The 27,418-nt window shown below is 40.2% G+C and overlaps 1 protein-coding gene across 9 annotated transcripts in view; it reads right to left on the reverse strand.

The window, feature by feature from the left end:
• Positions 1-27,418, reverse strand: part of Apbb2 (amyloid beta precursor protein binding family B member 2) — a 304,656-nt gene that overhangs the window by 156,635 nt on the left and 120,603 nt on the right. For all 9 annotated transcript variants that reach the window (XM_063240604.1, XM_013154279.3, XM_005004490.4 and 6 more), the window contains one exon: positions 22-89. In XM_063240604.1, the coding sequence (XP_063096674.1) occupies positions 22-40 (19 nt within the window). In that variant the 5' untranslated portion in view covers positions 41-89. The remainder of the gene's footprint in view (positions 1-21; positions 90-27,418) is intronic.

Below are 27,418 nucleotides of genomic sequence, written 5' to 3' on the forward strand. Positions count from 1 at the left end.
ATATGTAAAAACATATCTGACCTGGAAGTACTTCTGACATGGATCAGGGGCGTCAGCAGTGGCGCAGGAAATAGGTTATAATTTGCAATCTAAAAAGAAAGGGATAATTTAAGAAATTAAAGCCTCAAATAACAAAGCATAAACAGAAAAAAAAGCATGCCATCAAAAAATCCCTCCAAAAGCTGTTCAAAATGCTAAACATATTATAATAGATTATATATACAACTTTTGTTTACTTACAGTTAGTCACACTACTTTTATTGCTAATTTGAATTTCTACAAATCATATTTCTCACCAACAATGAGATTCCTCCCACCCCCGGGCCAAGCTTACCCTGTCAGTCTTAAGTTTCCAGTGCTTTTACTCACATGCAATATTCAGAAACCATTAAGAAAACAAAGCATAACAAAACAAAACAACTAGTGCATTTTGCTACATAAAAAATAAAAACTCTCTGTTTAGAAAAAGAATTATTATAAATACTGCAAGGACAAAAACAAATGAAAACATTACCATCAGAGATGACATAAAAAGGCTGTTTTCCTTTATATAGAAAGACTTCTTTAAAATCATTAAGAAAAAGTAAGAACAAACCTATATAAAAATAAGCGAAAGAGAAGAACAAATACCCAATAAACATAAATAACTAGCCTGGCTTGAAGCTAAACAAAATGCAAATTTAATACATGGGACTAATTAATTGGTTTTCCTGTGTCAGACTACAAAGATTGACAAGCTTGCTAATACATAATCTAAAGAAGGAAAATGAGGAATTTTCAAGCCTCGCTGGTGGGAACAAACTCTTCAGAGGGCCATTTACAAATATCAGAGCAAATTTAAAATGCACAGAACTCTACAACCAAGCAATTCCATTTTTAAGAATTAATTTTACCCCTCCCCCAAAGAATTAACTGTAGTGATGAATTCCTATGGATCCCATTTTCCTATAATCAAAATACCAGTACTGAGCTGACTGCTGTTCAGTGGACAGCTGGCTCATTAAGTTGTGATACCTCTATGCAATGGAGCGCTACACCACACTCAAAAGAAATGAAGTGAATCTGTCACACTGATAGGAAAAGGGTATACAATAATGCTCAGGAAACTAACACACATAGCATGGCATGCTCGGATAGGAGTAAAAATGGCAAAAGCATGTACATGTGTATACACACAGGCACACACTCATACATATGCATTTACACACAGAATTTCTTAACTGAATAGTAATGACTCAGAAACAGTGGCAAACTGCCAGTTACCAAATTAGATCCATAACACGGGAAACTAAAAACAGAACTTATTTTCAGTAAATCTGCTATCAGAAATGTCACTCAGAATGATAATCTATTCTCTGAGGTTAAATGCAGCCACTGTGTGACTCCATGCTCAGGAAGTACAGAAACAGGAAGGACTCTCTGTGTCAGGATAGTGGCGTGGGACAGGGGTGGAAGAGGAAGCAAGAGACAGTAGCATCCAGGATGCTCATCCTGGTAGGCTGATTACAGACGGGACGTGACCTGATGCACATGTTCTGGTATGCACAGTGTAGTTCCATGAAACATTACAAGAAACAGTTAAATGCTAGAAGCTTTCTAAAGCATAATTCGATTTGGAAAAGTATTACGTTTTCAAAGACTCTCAATTCTAATCTAACCTTTCCAAACTAGTAACCTTTAATGGGCATTACTTCCAACCTTCTGATTCATATAATGACCTGACAACCTGGTGTTCTGGCCCACAATACATTTTTAATTATATTGTCACATATTGTGGGTAGGGCTCATTACTCTGGTATAATTAAAGGGGTGGATTTATTTTTTAAACTATTGAAAAAACATCAAGAGATGCCTCCTCTATGCACATTTCTTTTTGCCTTATGCCCTTTCTCAGCTTCTTAATTTCACAGTTGTTTCCCCCTCCTTTTTTGGTCATCAGTGTACCTTAAAATGTATGCAAAATGACAAATGAAGTGGTAAGGTTAAGAAAATGAATACAAATAAAGCAGAGTTAAGGTCAAGAAATGGTATACCTTCCTGAGTTTTTTTTTTAACCAGGCTTAAACAGAAGCTAAGACTAGGTACATTTATTAGTGTACATGCTCCTTAAAATATTTCCATTTCTCTGATCTGAGCCAAATTCCATCTTGTGCAAAGTTAGAGACTGAGCAGTCTGCAGAACACTTCATATTATAAATGGCCCTGCGATATTATCTGACCAATACACCCACAGTGTTCACCCATTGCTGGGCACAATGCTAGGGACGAGAGACACAAGGACATTTCCCTCTCTCAGGGAACTTGCTGTCTAGTTGAAGAGATGAACACTAACTACACAGTACTCAAGAAGTATGCATCTTCTCGAGGAACAACTCAGCTGTAAGAGAAAATATGGCAAAGAAAAGATGCCAATCTGGAGAGGCAGGAAATGTTCTTGTGAGAAAGAGAAATTTAAGTTGCAATTTGAAGATTAAATGGGATTTAGATAGGAAAAACATTGAACACCGACTTCATGTATGTTATTTCCTGGCCTGTGGGTGAAGTATAAAGATACACTGCTGCTTTCCTCTGGCACCACTTACACCCCTACAAATGAATAAATCAGTTTCTAAGAAGAATTCAGCAGGATAAACTACTTCTACCTAACAATAATCTGGGAAAATACAAAAACACTCAGAAAATAGGAAGACCCTAAAACGTATAGTTGCACTAATAAAATCTACCCAGTGGGAGCCACATGCCCATAATCCTGGCACTCTAGGAGGCTAAAGTGGTAGGACTGCAAGCTCAAGCCTAGTCTAGGCAACTTAGTAAGATCCTGTCTCAAAACTAAAAAAGTCCTGGAGATGTAGCCCACTGTAAAGATTCAAGATTCAATCCCCAGTTGTGGCAGGGGAGTGGGTGGGAGAGAATTATCTATAGCTATACTGCCCAATACTGCAGGTACTAGTAGCAACATGGAACTACTGAGCACTTAGAAGATGACCTGTACCACTGAGGAACTTACTTTTCTATTTTATTTAACTATAGTTAATTTAAATATAAATCCATAGCTGGCCATGGTGCTGAATGCCTACAGTCTCAGCACTCTAGGAGGCTGAGCCAGAAAGTTTACATATTCCAGCCCATCCTGAGTAATTCAGCAATTTGGCAAAACATTGTCTCATGTAAAAAAATAAAACTAAAGAAACATTAAGTATGGCTGGGGTGGTAGCACTGGGTAAAGCCCTGGGTTCTATCTCCAGTGTCACTAGATAAATAGATAGATGATAGGCAGATAACAGACTGATACTTGATTCACTAGAAAATATTTAAGTTTATGAACTTAAAACTGAAATATGAACTTCTTGGGTAGGTGAATCTACCTCTTTAATTCCAAATTTCATGAACTCTAAATACAGATCAAGTATTTCCAATGAATATTTTGCATCCGAGTTCAGAACTACGAGTATAAAATGCACAATGCTTTTAAAGACTTCACATGGGAAAAATGTAAAACATTTCATTAATTTTCAAATATTGAACACATGTTGAAGTAATATTTTGGATATACTGAGTTCAATTACACATTGTTTAAATTCATTTCATCTGTTTTTTAAAAAATGTGATACTAGAAATTTTGATTTATGTGGGTGGCTTGCATTATTTTTCTATTGGACAACCACTAATCCAGAGAATGTAGCCAGAGAGCAAAAATTCATCTTAATGAAAATATTACGTACCTTTCCCATAAAAGACTGACTGAAATGTGACCTCAGCTGTAATGTTACAGATTTTGTCAGCATTCAAAAGCAAGTGCCCTTCTTCCTATAAGAATCACATTCTGAGGTCAAAAGTTTTGTAGTCAGAATATAGTTGTGACTTTAAAGTGAACCATAAAACTACCCAAGTGAAACAGGCAGCCACCATGCTGTCCCTTCCAGCACTGCTCCATGTGTCTCTGCAGTGAAAATCCATGGTTACTACTATTAATGTCAAGCTATCTGGGGGTGAAACACAATGATGGTTAAATTTTTCGATTCTGACCGGTGTTGTTATATTGACACATTCTTTTTTTTTTAATCTCAGTCTCCCCCCCACTTTTTCTTTCCTTTTTTTTAAAAATTAATTTATTTCTTAGTATCTTTTAACTAAGGGAAAACTAAATTAAAAATAGTACGATAGATTAGTAATTTTTTTTTGTTTCCCTATTAACCCGATTTGAACCCCTGTAGTGTTCTCCATATCTTGTTCTGACTGATTTTATTATATTCTGTTTCGCTTAATAGCATCAAGTTTGAGGGTATAGGCAACCATTTGGAAGGCAACCAGATATTCTATGATGCCCGTTATTATTTGACTATTATCTTCTTTGGAATCAAGCTCTCCAATGTGGTTTTATTGGTCTTATGTACAGTTTTGTTCAATTCTTTTATACTAGCTGATATAGGCTACTCTTTTTAGGATAACAAGAGGCATAATGGTAACCATTGTTGATCATCTAGCAATCCCCCCTTTATTTTATTTTACATTTTATGCTATGTTCATCCTCCTGATCTAAATGACTCTGTTTTGCTTTGTCACATTGGGTTTTTCTTTGATCCGTCTTGTTTTGTTTTTTGTTTTTCGGCCTTTTTTTCAATCTTTTTTCTTTTCCTCTTCAAAGAAAAAGTTAAAACTGTGGAAGTAATGGAAACTAAAATGCGCGATTGTTAGTGTAAAAAAGAGAGGAAGGAAAGTGATCTCAAGGATATAACTGCAAGTTTATTTAAATGTGTAGGATGTGTAGAACCATATTGCTGAGTTTTTCTTGGATCATTGAACAGAACTGACTGCAATCTCACTGTATTAATCTCCACTTTGTATGCTTTAATTTTGTAATCTGGACAGCTGTTTGTAAGTTGACCATGTGTGATCTATTAACTCTTACTGTATGTTTTTTCTCTTGAAATTCTGTGTTGCTTCTAGCCTTTTACTGTCTTGCTTCATTTAGTTTTGTTTTTCTCTTTAAATAAAAAAAAAAGAAAGAAAGAAAATCCATTATGTGGGTGTGCCTTGTGATGATGTCACTAGGACTCCAGAAATGTCCAACAGGACTATGCAGAGAGCCCACAACCAGAAATCACAAAAACACTATTATACAAATAAATTAGTGAATAAATACATTCAACACTTTTATTTTGGTATGGTATTAAGATGCTATATACTTTTAAGTGATTCCAATAAAAACCTGCTTTACCTGTTGTGATGGTTTGTGTTTAGATGTCTTCCAAAGCCTCATGTGGTCAGAGGTGAGGCTTCTTTCAGAGGTGGCTGAATCTGGAGTGTGTGATACTGGGATTGATTTATGGTTAATGCTAGGGTCAAGGGCACTAAGATTAAGGGTGTGAGTGCTACCCACCTTAAGAGCAGGTATAAGGGACAGAAAGGGCTTTGGTCATCCCTTGTTTGCTTTTGCTGTCTTCTGTGTGCCATGAACTTGTTCTTCTCTGCAATGCCCTTCTGCCTTGGAGTCAGCTGATTATGGACTAAAACTTCTAAACTGTGAGCTAAAGAAACCTTTCCTCCTTTAATTCTGGTTGTTGAGTATTTTGTCTCAGCAAAAAGAAAGGTAAGATACCTATCTTCCCCATATACAGGCAAACAAGCCTAACAAATACGTTTCAACAAGCAATTTCTCAGTATGAGTCCAGTAGGGTTCATCTTGGACAGTCATCAGATGCTCGTCTGTGTGCACATCACTGCTAGCACAACAGAGACGTATGCTACATTCATAACTCAGGTATTGTGATGTGCCCACTGTCTTTAACATCAACTTCAAAATGCTGAACAACTCTTAGAAAACTCCAAAAGAATATAAAATATCGTTCAATTAGAAGGGGTTTTCACTATACTATATATGTATAGTAGATATCAAAGTCATTTGAAACACTTTATGTTTAGAACTTCTAGACATATTAATTATATGCATGTGATTCACCTACAAGAATATTTGGTAGGGTATTTGGAAACTTTGCAAAGTAAGATACTGCTGTATGAAGTGGTCCCAGGCCCTGTAAGATACCTAGCATCCCTATTTTCCATCCCAAAGCTGTAAGTAGTAAATTTTCTTCTGTACTCCCTAGGAGTTTGAGCCATTTTCACTTTTGAACAGTTGAAAATCAGCCCAGAATTCTTTTTATCTCCTGAGCTCATTCAACACTTAGGTTACATATGATCTTGAGCCAATGCTTGATCTTTGGAAGCCTGTTCAATTTCCTTGCTCAACTGTAAATTGTAATTACCATCAAGCTGACAGTTACTGCGAGCATCAAATGAGAATCCTATATTGTTTGCTTGCTGTCCTTAGTGGCTAGCACATGCTAAACATTCATAAATGTTAAATGCTATTGCTACTGTTCAAATTTTTTTTACAAATATCTATTTTCTCAATTATAGTGCAAACTTTCTGAAGTAAAGTGTGGAAGTATCATGATCTTTGTACACCCAGCGTAAACACCCAATAGACTCTGGCCACCAACATTTTCTGTCTTGTTTCTCTGCCATGTCCTAACTTCCTGGAAAAATGTTCACGCACAATAATCTGAGTCCAAGAATGGAGCTAAGCATTGCAATTACAGTGGAAACATTCCTTCTGCCACTGCTGAAATCATCCTCGTAACCTGCCAAGCACAAGAAGAGCTATCCAAAACCTTTTGGCATACATTTGCTCTTGAAAATTTGCAGGATTATACAAGTTGATAAATACTTTGAGAGTAGATACCGCACGCTAGGACTAGGCCTATCTACATATACATACCAATTCTATCTTGAAGTTTTAAACATTTTTCCCTAAATAACTTAATCTTTATTTCAAGATCAGTAAAATGGAGCAGTAACATCAGGTGATGAGGGTCCTTTCAGTGTATTTATATTTATATCTAACAGTATATTTATGGAGCACATATGTGCAGAGCATTGAGCCAAGCAGATACTTTGTAAGATTTATCTTATTTATCACTGCTAGCAAGATCTTATGAAAGAAGTACTATTATGGAGAAATGGAGGCACAGAGGATTAGGTAACCTGTCCAGAGGATTTGCCATTGTGAGGCAAGAGACAGAGCTAGTGTCAGGGGTACGTATGTTTACCTCCACAAAGACTAGACTCATGACCACCAGAGTGAGTCCACGAAGACTCCTCTACTCAAAGCTGACTTAGCCTGAACTAATTAATGCTGCAAGACAATTCCTGCTACATTAATGGGGTTCTTTTGGCATTTATGCTCGACCTTAAACCAGCTGCTAGCAACCAAAACCCTAGTCTTCTTTTTCCTTATAACGTAAGAGAACAAAACAGAATACAACTGAAAGCAAATGTATGAAATTTGAGAATTGCTTCTGAAGTCAGCAAATGAAGCAAAACTCAAAGAACAGACAAATTAACTTTTAAAAACTTTTTAAATAGCCTGCTTATATGATACACAGTTTCACTTAAACTAAAATGTGTATAATTTTCAATCAATAAATAATGAATGAGTGTATGTATATGCAAAATTTAACCCCAAGATTTCTTCCACAAAGGAGATGCCCATCCTAAATCTATATATGATATTGTGCTACATGGAAATAATTATGCATTTCCTAAGTTTGAGGACATTAACCATTGCTAGTAATAAACCCCTGACCATCTACATTCATGGAGACTACGTATCTGCTGCTTTTTAGAATTTTGTCCTGCGAGAGTCTAAATCAATCACATATAATTTAAAATAAAGAGAAACATTCACAATAGTAATGGTGAAGGAAATAATCCTATCTCTATAATTAATATATTTCTATGTATCAAGCAAAAACATTGAAGCATGTAGATTTCTGATTCTGGCTCTTTACTGATGTTCTTCATACCAGATTTCTACACAACTAATTCTAAGAACACTACTAAACAGAAAAATATACTATATATGCATGAATCGACAGAAGATTGTTCCTAAAATGTATCCCAGGAGAAAAACATCCAAGAAGTGGAGACATCATTAAACATACAGTTTTCTATGTAAAACTCACTTTTATAACCATGGCCCACAAATTTTAAAAATGAAGCAAAAGATTCATGTTTCCTCCACAAATATACTTGAATCTCACTTTTCATATTCCAAAGGCATTATACCTGGAGTTTCCAAATGACAGCAGAGCTGAATACATCTAAGACATTTTAATTTAAAATATGTTCCTTGGTAGCTGGGGAGGACCACTGCATTAATGGTACCAATCAATGGCCTCTCTTTATCTTTGTCATCTATCTTTAATTCTGCAGTCCCTCTCTACCAACTCTGCACTCAGCTATGTGCCTTGCTTTGGTCACCTGGATGTCAGTAAATGGGATGGCACAGAAGCTCTGGAGCTATGGGCTCTTTTCCATTCTTCTGCTGTGCCAAAGTCAAGGGAATGTGCCCAGGCTGGCCTTTTGGAAGGCTGTTTTTGGAGACTTGGGTAGGAGAGCTGAGTCTGCTTGCCTAAGGCCACCTCAGAGTAGCCAGAGCCTGTTGGCCAAAGCACATGGGAGCAGGCTGCAAAGCTCAGCAGATCTGTGGACTGCATGTGTGGCAGACAGCAGGCACATGAGTGAGCCCAGCAGAGACTCCTGGCAGAATCACTAGCCTCCCTGAAGGCACTGATAGCTATTGTTTAAGCCATTGAATTTTAGGAAGCATTCATCATGCAGTATTATGCAGAACAGGTAAATGATACCGTAATTATATCTCCAACAAAATATGATTGTAGAAAAGCTGTTAGGATTAAACCTGAGTAGAGCCAGGAGAGAGGACAGATACTATGTGAAGATCCTACTGTGGGGGGTCAATACGTTTTTGAGATTCATGTTCTCCATAGGTTACACAAGGCTGTTGGGTCAGTGCAGACTGTGTCTTTAACCCCTGCTACTAACCCACACTTTATACTATCCTAAGAGCATATAAACAGCAGGATGAGAACATACAGGCGGGATGAGAAATATTTTAAATATTCAACAGGGAACTGATTAAACAAAGTATTTCACCTATACAATGCACACTATGTATCATTTTAAACTGGATTTTATATGTATGTATCTACACAGAAAAAATTTTTATTAGATTTTACTGAACAGCAACAATATACTATAAAACAGTATGATGAGGACATAGGTATACCCTACACAATGCTTTCAATTTTTCTCTGGCTAAAAATGATCGTAATAAAAGGTTTAGGGAAGAGCAGTATATATAGTATCATTCTTTCACTAAAAATATCTAAAATCTTTTTTAGAGTAAAACAAAAACAGATTAAGGAAATCACACACAAAAAAATGGTTCTATGATAAAGAAAACCCTCCATGGGACTGTTAGTAATCCATGCTCTGCTTCCCTTCCCCAAAAGTTAGTTCTTGAATTTAGGGCAATCTTTTTTTGTATTTCTTTATGAGTTTATTACCCAGCTATACAAAACTAGTCAGCATAGTTAAGTGGTATTTATTTTTAAAAATCTGACATATCTTTAACTTACATTTAATGTATACCTTTTCTATCATTATCTTTTCCTGAGAAGTCACTCATAGAATCTGAGACAGTTGAGCTGTCCTCTAGCCTCTGAAATTTCACTTGGATTCAGAGGTGAGAACAGACTAAAGTTGAGTCCAGGAAACACATGTCTGGGGGAGAGAGAGGGAGAGAGAGGGAGAGGAAGAGGAAGAGAGGGGGAGGAGGTGGGGAGGGGAGAGGGACAGAGGGGGGAGAGGGAGAAAGGGGAGAGAGGGAGAAAGGGAGGAGAGGGGAAAGAAGGGGGAGAGGAAGAGAGAGGGGGAGGGAAGGAGGGGGGAGGAGAGGGAGGGGGAGGGGGGGGAGAGAGTGAGTCCCTGGGGACTGAACCCAGGCCTTCGCACTATGCTGTATCTACAGCCCCTTTTATTCTTCATTTTGAAGTAGGGTCTTGCTAGATCGTTAAGTTATCCAGTGTGGGCTCCAACTTGCGATCTTCCTTGAGAGTCCTGAGATTACTGGCATGCAACATAAATCCAGCTTTGGTTTCTGCTCATTTTTAACACTACCAAGCATTGTTAGTAGATGTCTAGAACCATTCACTCCCGAGGATTGCGAAATGGTGCTCTTCTGCCTCTCTCATTCCATCTTCATGCACGGGGTGGGTACTGCGCAGAAATGATGCAGGAGTGTTTCCTGGTTAGTTGGTTATCCAGTGGCACACAAAGGTAGGATAGACACTTGATTCTTTTCTAACTACTGTCAACAATGAACTGGTATTCCATAAACCTCAGAAGGTAATACATTTTTTCCAAACCATCATAATCTCATGAATTTAAACACAGTCCTCAATTCTTATTTCTTGGGCCAGTAGCAGCCTCTTTAAGATGGTTCCTGGGTCCTTTGGACATGACCTAATAATCCTTAGCAGGATTTCTGCTATTTTCTGGGGAAATACCAGGTTTGTCTTGCCTTTCTCCAGTTATTTTTGTTGTCTGAAGCTTGCTGTGGGAGTTCCTTAGGAAAAGGTTAGGAGAGGACATTTCCTCCCCTGGCTTCTTGCATATTAGGTTTGTGTTCTTTATGCTTAAAGGTCAATTTTGCTAGATATAAGAAATCTTAGCTCATATGTTATTCCATTTTCTTCTGACATAAAGAGTTTCTGAGCAAAAGTCCAAGAACAATTTAATTTTCTGTGACTGGTCCCTCTTTGTCTAAATGCCCCCAAATACTTTTCTTTTTAATTCAAGAGCTTTACTGGACAGCGTTGTGACGGGCTGTTCAAAATTCATATTCTAAAATACATCATTTGCTCTTTGGAGATGTATTTTTCTCACCTTTTTCACAGAGAATTTTCCTTGAAGTATAATATGTGTACCATTTTCATGATTTGGTTTTCTTCTGCTGTTTCATGTATGTTGATCTGCTTTGCTTATCTTTAACATTATCACCTTTTTCCAAATTTTACTTCCTTATTTATTTCCTTTTGAATTTTAACTTTTTCCTCCTTTTCATCTTCTATGTCTGAAGGCAATATTTGTGGTATTTATCTGATTTTGTGCTCCTTTTAACTCAGGATCTTTTTCTATAATGATTTATTAAGTCTAATTTTTTTCTTGAGCTCTATCATTAAGATTTTCTAATTCGAATTTATGTTGTTACTTCATCTCTTGTATAATTTTATAATCTTACCTTCTTTTAAAATACTTTTTTAGGATAGTCTTAATCTTCAGTTTTGGTTTTTGAACATTTTTTTTGCCACCTTTTCACAATTTAGAGGGACTTTTTAATACTAAGTTTGTATGCCATTTACCCTTGTTACTGCCCAGAATCTTACAAAATTTAACATATCCATTTAATTTACATCCTCTGCTGTATTTAGTGTCTTTTTCTCCCTTGGTGATGGAAAGGAGTATTTTATTTATCAATATATTTCTGGTGCCTAGCACATAGTGATATTTAATAAGCGGCTGCTAAATTAATACACAGAAAAGTTCATTGCAATGTTACTAATCAGGATAACGGGATACAAAAATAATGCCTTCTAATATTTTATATGCTGCTAATTTGCCTATATTTTTAAATGAGCATAAAAACATTTTTATATTTAGAGCCAGTTATTTTCAATTCAAAAAATAAAAGTTTATACATGAAGCTAGATGTGTACATACTGTGTATCTTTTAAAAAATAAAAAGCCCTGCTTTCTCACTCTCCCTGTCTTCCGCTCATCACATGCGTCTCCTACTCATACACACAAAGTCTGGCATAAAAGGAGGTGACAACGCTGAGGCTTCCTAAGGAAGGCTGGGTCCAGAGTTTGTGCAAGGTAAGACAGCACCACCCATCTGCCTTCCGTGCTGCATTTGACAGATTTTACCCTGTAGCTCAGAAAACACATTAAAAGGACTTCTCACGGTGAGAGGGAGGGATTAAAGCAGCAAAGGGCCCTGTAGTGACAGTTTGACACTAAATGGAAAGTGGCTTCCAGTCCCTGCAACAATTCATGGAACAAAGAAAACATCTTTTCATAAAATCCACACTCCAAGGCATCTTCCATACCCACTGAGAAACGTCAGTGGTGATTCAGGAGCACCAAACAGGACAATCCCCAACAAGGAGACGAAGCCTTAATTGGCTTAACTGGGCCTTTGTATATCTATTACAGAAAACATAAGACACAAGCTGCCTCTTAAAGCAGATGGTTTCACCAGTTTTTTTTCCTTTTCTCTAACTAGATAATTAAAAGAAACTAAAGGAAGAATCTTAGTAAATTGGCCAAGGAAAATGACTTCCTCTGAAGTAGAAGGCACGAGTTTTTGAAGAAAGGAGGCCAGATTTCCCTGTGAGGATGGCAGGTCATTTGAAATCCTGCATCAGAAAGGGAAAGCCATCCCAAGGACAATGGGTTTCAGGTGCACAGAACACTCTGGCAGCTCCACTGTCAGACTGACAGATGCGCCAGGGTAACATGGGCTTGCTAAAGAGCACTGGAGTGGGGAGCAAGCATACACAGGAATTGTCTTCTTCTTTAGGTTGCTGCTGGGGACCAAATCCAGGGCCTTGGGCATGTTAAGCCTGCTCTGTACTATACTCCGAGCCCTGTGCTGCCATCTAGATTTGTGACTCTAAGAGGTTCACTTTGCCACTGCTAATTTTTCTTAAATATACTCATTGTTCACTACCTTGTGAGAACAAGTGAGATGAGAAAAACCTTTATAACACAGACAGTCACTGCAAACCTGTCAGTCTAAAATGTAGTTTTGTTTAAATAACTCTATTGCCAAGTATAAAAGACCTACTTACGATTTAGGCATCATGGTACATGCCTAAATCCAGCACTCTGAGTTAGATTAGAAGTTCAAATCCTGCCCAGGCAAGTTAGTGAAACGCTGTCTCAAAATAAAAATGGAATGAGGATGCTAGCCTCATGCAAACGTCCTGGGTTCAATCCCCAGTACTACCAGTCAAGCAATTGGTACAATCCCCTTCATGACATCACTGTGAATTTAAAATTGGGGAAAGGGAGTAAAGGTCTAGGTGTTTTGGACCCAATAAAGAAACTGTCTACTTCTGTTCCCCTCCAAGCTCTTTTTGAGGGAAAGAAGAGGCAGATTAAAAAAAACACATCAAAGACAACTCAGGAGTTCACGCTATATTGTTGACTGTGATGGTGAAAATAGTCACAGCTTTTTTATGTTTCTGTTCAAAATATACCCAGAGTAGGCTTCCCAAAGACACTGTCACTTTTTATCTGCCTTCTGTGACTGAGTTTTAAGCAAAGCCCATGGGACTAGGGCCTGGGTAATGTTAAGAAGCTAACATTTAAAACAAAACAAAACAAAATAAGCTAACATTTGTTGGGTCTTCCTCTGATTAAACACAGTACACACATTCTCAGTTCTTACACAAATCCTGAAGGAGAAGTACCAAAGTTTCCTCATTTTACACAGGACTTTAGAGGCTTTAGAGAGGTGACTGCTGCCTCTTCCAAGAAGTGGACAGCAGCATGCAGCTGATGAAATGGAGACCCAAGACCTCATTTGCAGAGCTGATCTTTTTCTCATATATACTGTTCGAGGAGAAGGTGTGTTTCTTCACCAAGTAATATGGAAAGGCTGCTGCTTGCCCACACCACACAGCCACACTGAGCTGTCCTCACAGCCTGCCTCTTGGTACCTCTGGCTTGCTCTTTCCCCCTACATTTTTTGAGATCCTTTAGACATTTCTTGATGATTGTAACATCACTTCCTCAATCCCTCTCTATGAAAACCAAATCTATTTTAAAGCTCAAAAACTATGGTGAAACTCTCCTTACTAAGTATATGAGTCAATCCTGACTTCACCACTTACTGGTTTAGAAGTCATCTGGCAGTTTCTTAATGATGATAATTTCTAAAATACATATCACACATTGACTAATTTACCAGGCATTGTGTTAAAACTTTCTATACATTAACCATTTTGATCCTTAAAATCTATCCCTGATGAGGAACTATTATTATTCCCATTTCACAGATGAAGTCACAGGCAATAAGATACTAAATGATGCCTGAGAGCACAGATCTAACAGGTGTTGAAGCTATTTTGTTTTAAATCTCTCTGAAATTCAGTTCTCTCATCCTGAAAATAAAAATAGTATTTACCTCACATGATTATTATGACCAAATACAATAAATATAAGCAATTAAAAACAATACTTAAATTTTTCTTCCCTCTTGGCTCATTCCAAGGTACAATACAAAAAATTTTAATTAGAACAGTGAGATAAAAGTACTTAGTATTCTTTCACATACGTGTCATTTATCTGTCCTAACACCTCTTTTAAAATAAATATCACCACGATGTTTTACAGGCGAGAGATTAGGGAACTTGGGCATGGGAATTCTGTTGGTGACTAACCCAGGTTTGGAACCCATACTGCTTCTTGCAGTGCTGTTAAGGACTTAGGGGCAGGTTTCTAGTACCCTCCATCTTTCCCATGTAGTTACACACAGAACAGTCAGTGCCTGTACAAAGTCCGCAAGTAATCAATGTTTACGCAAGTTGCCGAAGGTACCTTTTCCTAAAAAAAAAAGTCAAGACCTAAAACCGTAATCAAAGCCCAAAACAGGTGCTGTCACAATTATTTACCTACCTGGCACAATTAGTAACTCTTCTGATGCACCAGAAAGACAGACAGAAAACAAAGGCTGGAAGAAGGGTAGGTGGGCAGGGGAGAGAAGGGAGCAAAAAGAGACAGAAGAACATGCCCTGACATGCAAAAATGGTAATGAAACGTAAGTCCAAACTGCAAACCCATGTTCTCTCGTCACTTGCAGGACATTTTTCCACAAAGGAATCAGCTATGTATCCTGGCACAGCCCCTGCTACTCCTGGCCTGCGTTTGGAGGTGTCAGAGAAGACAGGCCTGGCCAGGCATGCATCCCATGAGAAGGCAGGAGGAAGGGAGAAAGCCGCTCTCAGCCTCAACTGACAGCCAAGGCCCCACCAGGAACACAGTGCTTCTCCCAGCACAGGACACACACTCACAAAGAAACTCCAAGGCCTTCCTTGGTCTTCAGTCACAACTGGCTTCCTCATTAAAACTTCTACATCAAGAATCTCCACCAAGGAAGCAGAGCCCTAAAATGCATGTCCACTCCTCCCCCTGCTCTCAGGGCTGCTGATTCTCCAGCAGGGAGGAAGAAAAGCCACCCCTGGCTTTCAGTCACAGACTGCAAAAAACTGCAAAAACCTGCGGGCCTTCCCATGCCAAGACAAATGCGCCGGGAGGGTCCCTTAATGCTGAAATGTCATTGGCACACTTGTGGGCATCTTTTCCTAATCTCTCCTAGACTCCCAGGTTAAGAGCCAGTGCACTAGTTGGTCATAAAGTGCAAAAACGGGCTCTTCAAAAATAAATCATAACTCTCCCACTAAATCTCCTTCTCCCCTATTCTAAATCAGCTGGGGACAGTCAAGCAATATCCCCAGCACCTCCAACTTTATCCTTCCCAGTTTCCATGACCAATCAGGGACCCAGTGCCATCAATCCATCCTCCAAGGCCACTAGCTCTGAATTCTTCTCCCTTCATTTCCACTGCCACCATCTAGATCAAGGCCAGCTTTCATTAACTCTCCCAGAGGCCTGAGATTCATCTTTTGGTCATCAGCCTGTCTTTGCCCTGCACCACCTGCCCACTCCTGTGGATTCATCTTCTTACAGGAACCCACCACTGCTGTTATCCCTGTTATCCACTCCAGCTGGGACTCTCCTGCTATCCACGTGAGCTTGAACTCCATCTCCACCATATCCTATGCTCGTATATTCCTTGGTCTGTTTAGGTATAAAATGGAGCTAAGAATACTTACACAGAGGTCTCCTGTGGGAACAGTGCATTAATGCACTTGGAATGGTGATGACCCACAGTAAGTGCTACAGAAGTCACCAACATCATTATATCAAGAACTCCTAATTGGTTACTCATCTCTAAAATCCCACTCAACCAATGGGCTCTTAAGATCTTTGTCTGACCCACCTAGCCCCAACTCGCTTCTTATTTGCTAAGATGCACAAATTGTCCCTCTACCACCTGACTGCAAAGGGCCTGAGTCAGCTCCTCACTCCTTACTAAATCCAATGACTACTCCCACTCACATATGCATCCACTTGCTGTGAGGCGGACAGCTGCCCAGTGCCAGTATCAACCCTCACCAGCTCCCTGGATTGGCTCCAACTCTCATCCCCCATGAGGCATCACCATCCTGAATCCCAGTGGACAGCACCCCAGATGGAAGCAGTTTCTATGGTCTTGTCCACACTTGTCCTATGGCTACTTTCTGAGAAATACCACCATCCTATAGGGAAAACAAAACAATCAGAACAAATGACTTAGCTTTCTAGAGAAATTCCCAGGGCTCACACTGTTTTTCCTTCCCTTGGAATAGTCTTTTTATTAAAGAAAAAAAATTTCAGTTTCAAATATTTTTATTTTTAAATGAATAACTAAAATTGCTCTATATCTCAAGTTGCAAAACTAAGACTAAAAGATTTTACTAGCTAATATCTAGAGTCCCTTTCTTTTTATAATTTGACACCTCTGTGATTTATAGTTGTTCTTTCCTAATAGACTAGAGGACATTTCATTTCACATCTGTACCGTCCCCTAGATGCATGCCACAGGGCCATGCCTACCTTCCATGTGGAAAACAATCCTCCTCCAAGAATTACCATCCAGAGTACAAGACAGTAAAAAGAAGAAACCAAATTCTTTCCCTCTACTCAGCAACTGAGAGCTACATGATATTTCCCCCCATAAATGTACAGGAACTTGGTCACAAAAAGTTTGAAAAAAAGCAGAAAAATTAGTAATACCATTGCCCTGAAATCCCATAAAGCCTGTTGAAGCTTCACACTTTCAAGAAATCAGCCTATGCTATTATCCCTAGTGCTGTTATCATTTGCTATAAAGCCATAAATATACACAATGCAGTTCACTGGAAAACTGACTAAGGCTGTCATAAAAAAGGCCATAAGGAAGATGCTGCCCGTGAATTATGGTTCCATAGTATTTGCTACAGCAACTTCACACCACCAAGTTCATTTATTTTGAAAATCACATTTCTAAATCCACAACTCATCCCTTTCAAGGGAGAACAACATTTAAAGCAAGGTAGAATCTTCTTTTCAGAGTTTGTTTTCATACAGGCTAAAGGTCACACCAAAGCTCAAGGACCTTTAAGAGGCAATCACAGCACACAGTAAAAGGCTCATAACACCTGGATCTTCAGAGCTGCTTCACTTAGCATTGTGTCAGTTTTAAGGATCAGAAAGCCTGCCTCAGAGGAGAGTCAACAAATGCAAAGGAATACTTAGAGCTGCTGGTGGCTAAACAGCAAGGAGGTCAGAGCAGGCATCTCTGTGCGTCACTTCCCGTTTCCTGCATGCTTGTCACGTCATGGAGACATGATAGCTGCTACACATTCAGGCATTTCATCAGGATTCAAGGCAGAAGAAAGGGGAAAGCAAGGAAGGGCACTCGCTGATGGGCTCCTTTGTCAGGCCCGGTCAGGACAATAAATGCTTTCCCAGAAACCCCAATCCCATCCCGTGGACTTACTCTCAAGAGTTCCTGGCAGCAATCAGATCACAAACTATACTTTCTACAGGTGGTGCTGGGAAAATCAGGGCTCAGGATTTGTGTTTGGCTGAGACTATCAACATCTGCTGTCTGAAGCCGATGACCATCCACCTTGAATTAAACTGAGGTTCTATTAGCAAAAGTGGAACAGACTGTGGTACTGAGTGGGCAATTAAATGTGTCTCTGTTTTGAATCCTCATCTTGGGATAAATAAGATTATTTCCAAAGTGCTCTCTACTGCTCATACTGTATTAAAAACACCTATTAAGTAATATTTTATGAATTCCAGTGTCTATCAACAAATACAAATAGTTGACTTTTTAAGTTCACATGCTGTACTTTTCCTCTCTATGCAGACACATTCAAAGTGGCAGCTGAACGGCTAATAGGTTGGTGTGAAGTCCTGTTGCTGTGAATCCCGATCCCGTTTAAACACTGATGAGCTTTGCCTTAGGCAAACAGCTGCCTGGGCACACAGGTGAAGCCAGCTGCAATTCAGATGTTTACTGTTTGCGATGAACCTCCCAGAAATACTGTTTCCATTCTACTTCACATTTGCTCTTGTCCATCTCCCAGCCCATTCTGTGTCTGTCAGACAGACACATCCATTAGTAAGTATCCTCTGCCTCGAGTCAGACTCAGTCTTCAGTGCCTATTCAGGGCTCTCCGGAAACAATCCACCCTTTTTACTAAAGACTTTAAGTATACTTTGGCCCTGCCTTCTTCTCCAACCTCATCTGAAGCCCCATGCCACCACGCCATGCTCTGGCCACCCGAGCCCTTTCCTATGCTTTGAACGCTCTTGATTCACTTGGCCTAGACCAAGCTTTCCGTGCCTCTTCACAAGCAGGGCTTTCCCCCATTCTTCCAATCACAGCTCAGTCACTCCTTCAGCAAGAGCAGCCATAGTCATCCAGTGTTCATGGGCCCCAACTAATAACGCTCCGGCACACAAATTCCTCCACAGCACACACCACAATCCACAAGCCTCTTCTCTGCGGGCAAGACCGAACGGAAGCCCTGCAGGCAGAGGGGCCTCACTCCCTCTCTCACTGCCCTACCCCAGTACATGACACACACGGTAAGAACTCTAGACAGACAATGTCTCCATCCTGGTTCCAGGACTTGCTGGACGCGGCTGGCTTCCACCTCCCCTCTGTATTCCTAACATCTCCAGTGGCCGCCCAGTAGACACTGTATCCCCAAATCCTTTCCTCCTGCAAACCCATCTCAGAAGACTCTCCTTCCTATACATTTTTCTAGCATGTTACCCTTCATTCCCCTCACATCTAAGAAAGCAGGCACATGGTGGTTCAGGGCACAGATCTTGGAGCCACATGACCTGAGTTCAAGTTCCAGATCCACCACTTTCTGTGCAGTGTTAAACAAGCTACTTACCTTCCTATGTTTCAGCTGTAACTGAGTAATATTAATCTTTATGTCACAGGGTTGTTATGAGGGTAAAAATGAAACATACAAAGTACTTAGAATAGTGCCTGGCTATGTATCAATCCATACTAATATTAATAACAACAACCGTAAAATTGTTATTATGAATGCACTCTTTGTTCTCACTAGGACATGAACTTCCCTGGAGTTTTCCCACATGACCCAGTATGAGAGCTCCCTCCATTATATCCCATTCTGTGTGTCTTTCAAATGTCATCCCAGAAAGCTGCAATCCCACATCTGATCCCCAGCTGCATGAGCTGAATCACTCACTCCCTGACCACTGTGTTCTATTAGAGCAAAATGCTCCTCGGTGACTACACCACCTTTACTAACCTTCCTCTCCTCTAAACTAACACACCACATAATTTGATCCTAAAAAATACAATTCTTGTCTTTGGTTATAACTGCAGAGGAAGAGAAAAACAAGCACAATAAGGGAAATATGTAACTCTTCCCAGTCCTCCAGAGCTATGCGCATATAACATCAGTACAGCATGTGGGGTACCATCTATCTATTGGTCAGCTCTGATCACTCCTCACCCTTAGCCCTACCCTTTCCTCAAACAGAAAAGGGAGACACCTCTTTACGCTGGACTCTGTAGTGTAAGAACAGTGATCTCAAAAATAGCCTCAATATCTTGATGTTCAAAAACAAAAGGAAATCCTGTTTATCCCAATCAAGCTCTTGTCACAAGGATAGGATGGTCCCAGGTATTTATGATTTACAGAGAAGGCCACGTCATGTTGGATTTATTGAAATCAAGTCCCAAATAAGAAATATGTAGTTTAATCTCTCTGGGGAAATATGTACCCAAGGAGGCAGCGATCAATTTTTTTCCCCACCACTGGACATTAACAAGGAAAAAGGGTGAGAAAACAAATGAAACCCCGCGGACTGAAGTTATTTTGTGTAACAGCAAAGAAAGAAACTGACTAAAAGTCTAGATGTTCCTTTAACAAAGCATTCTCTGTGGAATATTCCAGTGCATGCTAATATATATTCGTAACAGAATATTCTCTGTGGAATATTCCAGTACATGCTTAGTATATATTCATAGCAGAAAGGTCTAGAAAGTTCAGAGGCCAACAATAAACTGACCTATCACATGACTCAGAAATAAATCAGGTCATTTCTTTCTGAATTCTATCAGATTTGATCTGTAAGAATTTTTGTGGCTTTCATTCAGGTCACCAGAATTCACTTCCTCTGAGAACAATTTCAGGTTTGCTTAAATAGGCAAATGTCCAGGAAACATGAAAAAATAAGTCTATTTTCTCCAGTCTCAAAACTGTTTCCAATTTTTCTCCTTTCCCTTCTCAAGGCTGGACTCGGGGACAGATAGGTCTCAGCTCCCACAGTCAGGCTGGGGCATTGCTTCTCTGTGCCCAATCAGCAGGAGGTGCTCAGGGCATTTCTCCCATGGCAGCACATTCTTCGCATCTTTCAGAGTCAAAGTTTGTCCTTAGGTACAGAAAGGACAAATTCTTGTCATCCAAATCCACTTCACATGCACTGAGAGTGAAAGGCTGCTCAAGAACCGCCAACAGTTGGTTATTACTCCAAACCGGTGGCCATCAGGTCTGCGGGTATGCACAGGCTCCCTCAGAATGAGAAGTCGGCTGCGGATGGAGAAGGGAGCCACATGGAGCGCCTCCCACAGACTCCTTCCCAGGGTCTCTTTCTGCAACCAAACCAGACACCAAGTGGGCAACCTTCCAGCTGTTCCAACTCCTACTACTGAACGCACCATGGGGTTTCTCAGTTCTGAGGGCGGGCGTGGGTCTCTATCTCTCTCCTGCCCTCTCTCAATTTAATTTCTCTCTTCAGAGAAACATAAATATACTGTTCTTCCCTAGTGTTGATATTAAGCGGTAGCTGTGTTTATTAGAGTATGAAAACCAGGTATTATATTAATGAACACGAAAATGATAGCTGTAGACGGGTCTCAGACAGAATGGGTTTCACAGTTTACGCAGGGACTGTAATGCCTCAGGTAGCAAACAGAGTTTGCCTCACAAGAGCTGGAGATCTATCAACACAGCAATGTTGTAAGGCTTCCATATATTCTCCTTTTACTATACTTTGCCTCTTATACCAGCTAATAAGAGGCCCTGCGCTGTCATCTAGAGAACCTTCCATAGCAATTTAGATGAGGGTTGTTTATTCATTTTTCAGAGGGATTAAGATTTCTCTAAGTAAATGCAAAAACGTTAAGAGTGAGAGGGTATGGAGGGGGCGCTGTGTATACCTGAGTTCCTATACAAGCTAAGAGTTAACAGTAAACAGAAAAGTTCAGTTGGGAAAAGGGATATGTGAATAAGCCCTCCAGGGTCTCTGCATCCTAACCCCTGGAATTTATGACTGCTACCTTACAGGGGCAAAGTAGACTGAAGATGTGACCTCCTCTAGAACCACCAGAAGGAACTAGCCCTGTTGATCCACTGGTCTTATAACCTCAGGACTCATGGACCTCTGCTCTCCAAAACTGTAAGACAATAGATTTGTACTGTTTCAAGTCACTCAGCTTGCAGTGTTTTATAACAGCAGCAACAGGACACTGGACAAGAAGATTTTGCAATTCATCTTAGAAATAAATGAATCTGACACCAAAACAATCAGAACATTGAAACTTCCCCAGTTTACAAAGGACACTAAGGAGAGAGGGTAAGGGAGATAATAAACTGAGATGGATACAAACCACAAAGCATTTACCCTGAACACGGCAAACATTGTTGAACCCTGTGTGGTAGAAAAGAGGAGCTGGAGAAAAATTTGTGGAGATGAATTGTCCCCTTTTCACTGGTGAGTTAAGTAGCTAAGCAAGTATTTATTCATTCATTCAGTATGTAGTTATTAAGGACTTATTAAGGGTCGGGCCCTGTATTTTAATTACATTCATGATTATTCAGAACTTTTGCTATCAGAACCATTTACAAAATTACACCAGGAAATGAGTGCTAACACATCTGTCTAGCAAACTGTATAAACCAAAATAGCATATAATAGCACTTTTATTTCTGTCACTGCTATTATACACTCACACAAATTGCCTGTACCGACTTGGCTGTGATCACTCTGATGGAAATGCTCTTTGTCTTTGCCTATTTGTGGATATTTTAAGCAGTTAAAATCCCAAGGTTAAAGACTACTTCACTATCCATTAATTTTCTGAGTTCTGTATGTCTTGAATACATTTGCTGCCTTTGACTTGGTTCTCCCTAGAGCCAAGCCTCATTTGCAGTTTTCTCTCCAGGAAGCAAATATGATAGATTTTTTTTCTTTTTACAAGAAGTTTCCTAACTACTAGCCAGTCTGGCTCCTTGATTTACAGATGTCAGAAGTGAGGCTCGAGCGATTTCATGACTGGCACATAGAGCTAAGCCCAGAAATAACAGGCCTAGAGCTAGTTTCCTAGTCCAGGGACTCTCCTACAATCATACGCTGTCTGCTCCTGGACCCCAAGTTCTAGGCCTGAGGGCTCTGCCTCATGTTAATTAACCTCCCCAAGCTGCTGCCAAATGGAAAGCCCGGTCATTTGTCTCTTCCAAGAGATTGTTAGCCTGAAACCAACATAAGTCAGACACTATGAGAATAAGTCACCCTGTCAACAAAAGTCAAACTGATGTTTTTTACATTGGTTCACACATTTAATGGAGCGGAAACTGAGCGGATAAAAAGATGTGAAGCCTCAATTTTAGGGAAAAGGAAATGCAAACTATGCAAACACTGAATGTTGTGCCTATCATACCTGGAGTATTTGTCTCTCTGCTTCTAGAGTGGGAGGAGATGGATATTCTTCATGTGGAACCGGGAGGAATACAACCTTTCCTGAAGGGATCTGTGCACACAATACAGTCTTTAGGCTGCGCGAGTCAGCCCTTTAGCTCAGCAATTTCACTCCTAGACTTTTTTTTTTTGTATCAGGGATCGAACTTACAACCTCATGCTTGCTAGGAAGGCACTTGCACCACTGAGCTAAATCCCTGGCCCTCCTGGATATTTTTTAAGGAAAAAAAGAAGAATTCAGAGCAATCACTAATCTAGAAGGATGCAAAAGACTGGCAACCATCCGCTAACTGTTAAACAGTGGGTGACTATTAATTATTGGCATATAGATGCAAAGTATGGTAATGAAGTATAAAAAATAACATACTAAAAGAATATTTAATGATATCAGGAAGTCCTATAATGACTTATATAACCAATCAAAAAGCACGTGATAAAACCAGATGTACCATTTGATTAGAATAAGGCTTAATAAAAGTGCATGGATGCACATACATACACACAAAGACAATAAAGATACATGCAAAATGTTAAGGTTTTTTTCTTTGTGTTGTTTTGCCATTCACACATCTTCAAAGTATACAGATTTTCTGGTTATTTTTAAAATCTGTTGTCTTTAACATTCCCCAGCTCTGACACGTACTCTTCATTTATACACTCCTATCTCTAAAACTGTGACCCTTCAGACCCTTAGGTGCCGATCGCTGCATCTGTGTGATACTGCACGGACTGCCTCCTGAACCGGGCAACCAGCCCAGAGAGCCCCTCTCGTGAGGACCATGCCCTGTCTGGCTGTCTGCACAGGGTGATCCATTTGGCTGTTAATGATCCTGAACTTGGCTCTCAGACTCCTGGTTTTAACTTGGAATCCACACATTTCTTCAAACTCCACAAGTACAGAATGCCTCCCTTGCCCGAGAGCCCTGGTTCTGCCCAAGCTTGCCTGCCATTCATTTACACAGTGAGCAGTGACTACAGTGTGGGTCTCTGGGGCAATTGCTTTTAAACTGAGAGTTGCAACCAGCGAGGGGAGTGTGGAAATCTACCTAGTCTCCTGGCCAGCAGTTTGTAACCAGCATAAAAGTTCCTCCTTACCTCATGGGGAATCAGCCTCCCTCTGGAATGTCTCATAAATCACTCCCACCACATGCAAAGGCTGCTTTAAATTCACTATGAAAGTAAATGCACTGGGTAGAAAGGTATTTATGGGGCTGGGTGGGGGAGTAGCTCAGTGGCAGAGTATGTGTTTAACATCTGCAAGGCCCTGGGTTTGATCTCTAGCACTTTAAGAGTAAAAAAAAAAGCAAGGTATTTATTACACACTGCAAAGTAAATAGATGTATTATCCTGTTGTTGTCAACAAAGAGAGAACAGATGTGTTAAGAGACACTATTTAAGGCATAAAGAAGTGATTCACAGTATAAAAAATATAGTTACCTATTTTAGGTGTGCAAGGTTATGAGACTTTCTCTTTTCATTAATTTCTTAATTTCCTTTATGAAAGATGTATTACTTGTATCTTTTAAAAGTGCTGTTAGCATTGCTGTGTTTATTATTCTTCCTATAGAAGTATTCTCCGTGGGCGGTGAGGGAGAGTCGATGGTATGAATGCTGCAGCTGGCACCCAGAGCCCTGTCTGTCAGCGCACAGGCCCTCTGCGGGCACACAAGCCGTGTCACCCCTGCACTGCCCAGCGGATGAGCATTCAGGTTTAATTGCAGGGCTGACACTTCGTGATAAATAAGTGGGTTTGGGGTTGCAGTTCGGGCATTTGGTGTCCAGGAAGTTCACCATGAGTGCACTAGACAAATGGAATTGAGTCTGGCTGTGCTCTCTGGAATGTCCTCCTATCTGCAAAACTGATTTGCAGAGTACATATCTATCAGGCCTGCATAGTGAATACCTGGCCTGAGAGTGCTATTCAGCTCTGCTGAAAACCAGGAGGCAGCAGAGTTCTAAATGTCTCACTAGCATGAACTCTAGGTTAGAAGTCTACCTGATAGCACAGACTCATTCTGCTATCTGAAAGGAAGTTTACAGACTTGCATTTTCCTTGGCTGTCTGCTCCCTACAGAAGTGACTGAGAGAAGAGGACATCTTTATGCAGCTCATAACTGCAAGCAGCCAGAGCTCTCAGTGTTGGGGAAAAGACTGGCTTCAGGGAATGGAGTCTGACTGTGCTCTCTGGAATGTCTGCCTAACTGCAATACCGGTTTTCAGAGTGCATAACTATCAGGCCTCTAGAGTGAATATCACTTTGGCCTCAGAAGGACTATTCAGCTTTGCTGAAAAGTGAAGCAGAAGAGTTCTGAATGTCACACTAGCATGAACAGTAGGTTAAAGTCTGATAACACAGACTTGTTCTGCTGTTTGAAAGGAAGGTTGTAATATGCATTTTACTTGGCCCTCCATTTCCCATTAAAGTAAACGGAGGAAGAGTACATAAAATCCAGCTGGTAATACAAACAGCTAGAGCTCCCAGCATTTGGGTGGTGAACCTGTGGCACACATGCTGTAGCTGGCTCACAGAGCCCTCTCTGTTGGCACATGAGTCTTCTGCTGGCATGTAAACCATGGTGCCCCCCAAAGTACCCTAGCAGATGCAGATTCAGGTTTAACTGCAGTGCTGATATTTTGTAATAAATAAGTGGATTCTGAGTTGCAATTCAGGCATTTGGTCTCTAAAAGATTCACCCTCACTATCCTTGATTATTCAGGTTGCCTGTAGTTTGTATGTTTAGTTGGATAAGAGAAGAAACACAAGAAAGACATCAAGATTCTTTTTTTTCCTGAACTTTTCAGGACGTTAGGATTGTCACCACCAAAAGCCAAGTCAGGAAAAACAGGTTAAGTATCTGTCACCTAATTGCCAGCACAAGAGACAAACTGGTGAGATAAAACAATCAAAAATGGGGAAAGGGTTGAAAAATCTGATTCAAACTACAACTCTCCTTTATTGTCTCAAGACTTAGTTTTCCTTATCTCTAACATGGGGGCAATAAGATGAACCTTTCAAAGCTTACCTAGTTGAAGTAAAACACTTCCAGTAAATACAGTGTACAGAGTGGTATGGGGAAGTGCAGCATCTCAAACAAAACCTTTACCTTTTATCAGAGAGCTGGAAGGTCAGAAGGGAAGACCAGGAAAGTAACCATATGCCTGCCGTTGCTTAAATAATCTAAAAGGCAATTTCTGAAGTGTAGAAAGAAAGCAAACACCCATTGTGTATGTGCACAAAGGAAAGGCATAAAGAGCGCCGTGGCTGGAGCCCTAACTCTTACCTCCTTGGCACTGGCCTGAATGAGTTCTGCAAGTGAGGCGCCTCTTAAGGATGGATATGATCCAGTCCCACCCCAAAGCCCAAGGTGACACAAAAACTTGAGCTTCTACTACAGATGAAACACCGTCCCAGCTCTCAGAGAAGAGGTGGAAAATGAAAAAGGATTTTGGTGTTGAAGTTCAAAGCATTACACGCATATATGCATACATACATGCACAAGCACTTGTTAAAACGTAAGAAATTCTGGACACATTTGGGAAGGACTAAGTGTCTTAAATCAATCTGCAGGAGCCCCTGCTTCCAGTCAGGAAACTGGGGAAGCTCCCTAAGAAAGAAAACAACAGCCTATATCCAGAGCAGGATTTTAGCAGGTTAGCAAGGGATGGATCTGTACTGGAGAGAGGAAACAATATGAGCATGAGGGCACAGGGACCCAGAGGTAAACTCTGTACACCACAAGACGTCAACCAAATGGGTGAAATGAACTCCAATAAATACTTAGTTGTGAGCAATGGGGATTTGTAATGAGTATGGAAGAAAATAGGGAGGATTCAAGCCCAGGCAAGCTTGTAGGCTAGGAGAGATACCTTAGACATTGTCAGGAAGGATGTGGAAGGATCAGAGATGTTACAGAGCTGGTTTGATTTCACCACTATTTTGGACCACATGTGCAGGCAGACTATAAACCAGAGGTCTGCCCACTACTACAATGGTCTACATCCTGACATCCAACGTCAGATTGGTGGCTGCAGTCAGGCAAAGGAGTGCCTAGCTACAATGAACCATAAACAAGGGTACAACTTTCTTCACGGCCCCAGAACACTTTCAAAACTCTAGCCTTAGCTCAAGCACAAATATCTGCATGAAAAGTCCAGAAAGGTCAGCTCTAGTTATTTACTTCTTACGGATGCCTTTCCACATTCCATCAGAGAAAAGCATCCTGTCCTGTAAGAAGATAGTGCTGGAAGGCAGAATAATGATTCTAAAGGAGAAAGAAAAGTAAAACTCCAATCTGATACACGAGCCTCAAAAACAAGCCAGAGTACAGCAGTATACACTGCCAACAGTTCACTAAGAGCTCTGACCACACTTGATGATAAAACATAAACGCTAGAGATTTTTTTTTTTTCCTGAAATAGTTTCCCTTCTCCAGGGAACAGTGTGACCCTGTTGAGAAACAAGCCTGGCCCAGAGGCCCAGAGTCACACTGTCTTACATGACAGGAGACAGAGCTGAAATAGCTTCCTACAACCAACAGGAGCCCCCACAGAATATCAGCCGCCAGTTACGATGAGCAAACTTTAC

The sequence above is a fragment of the Cavia porcellus genome, unplaced genomic scaffold (genome assembly GCF_034190915.1).
Source record: "Cavia porcellus strain 051 isolate PalLab524CR breed Dunkin Hartley unplaced genomic scaffold, mCavPor4.1 scaffold_30, whole genome shotgun sequence".
Taxonomy (NCBI): domain Eukaryota; kingdom Metazoa; phylum Chordata; class Mammalia; order Rodentia; family Caviidae; genus Cavia; species Cavia porcellus.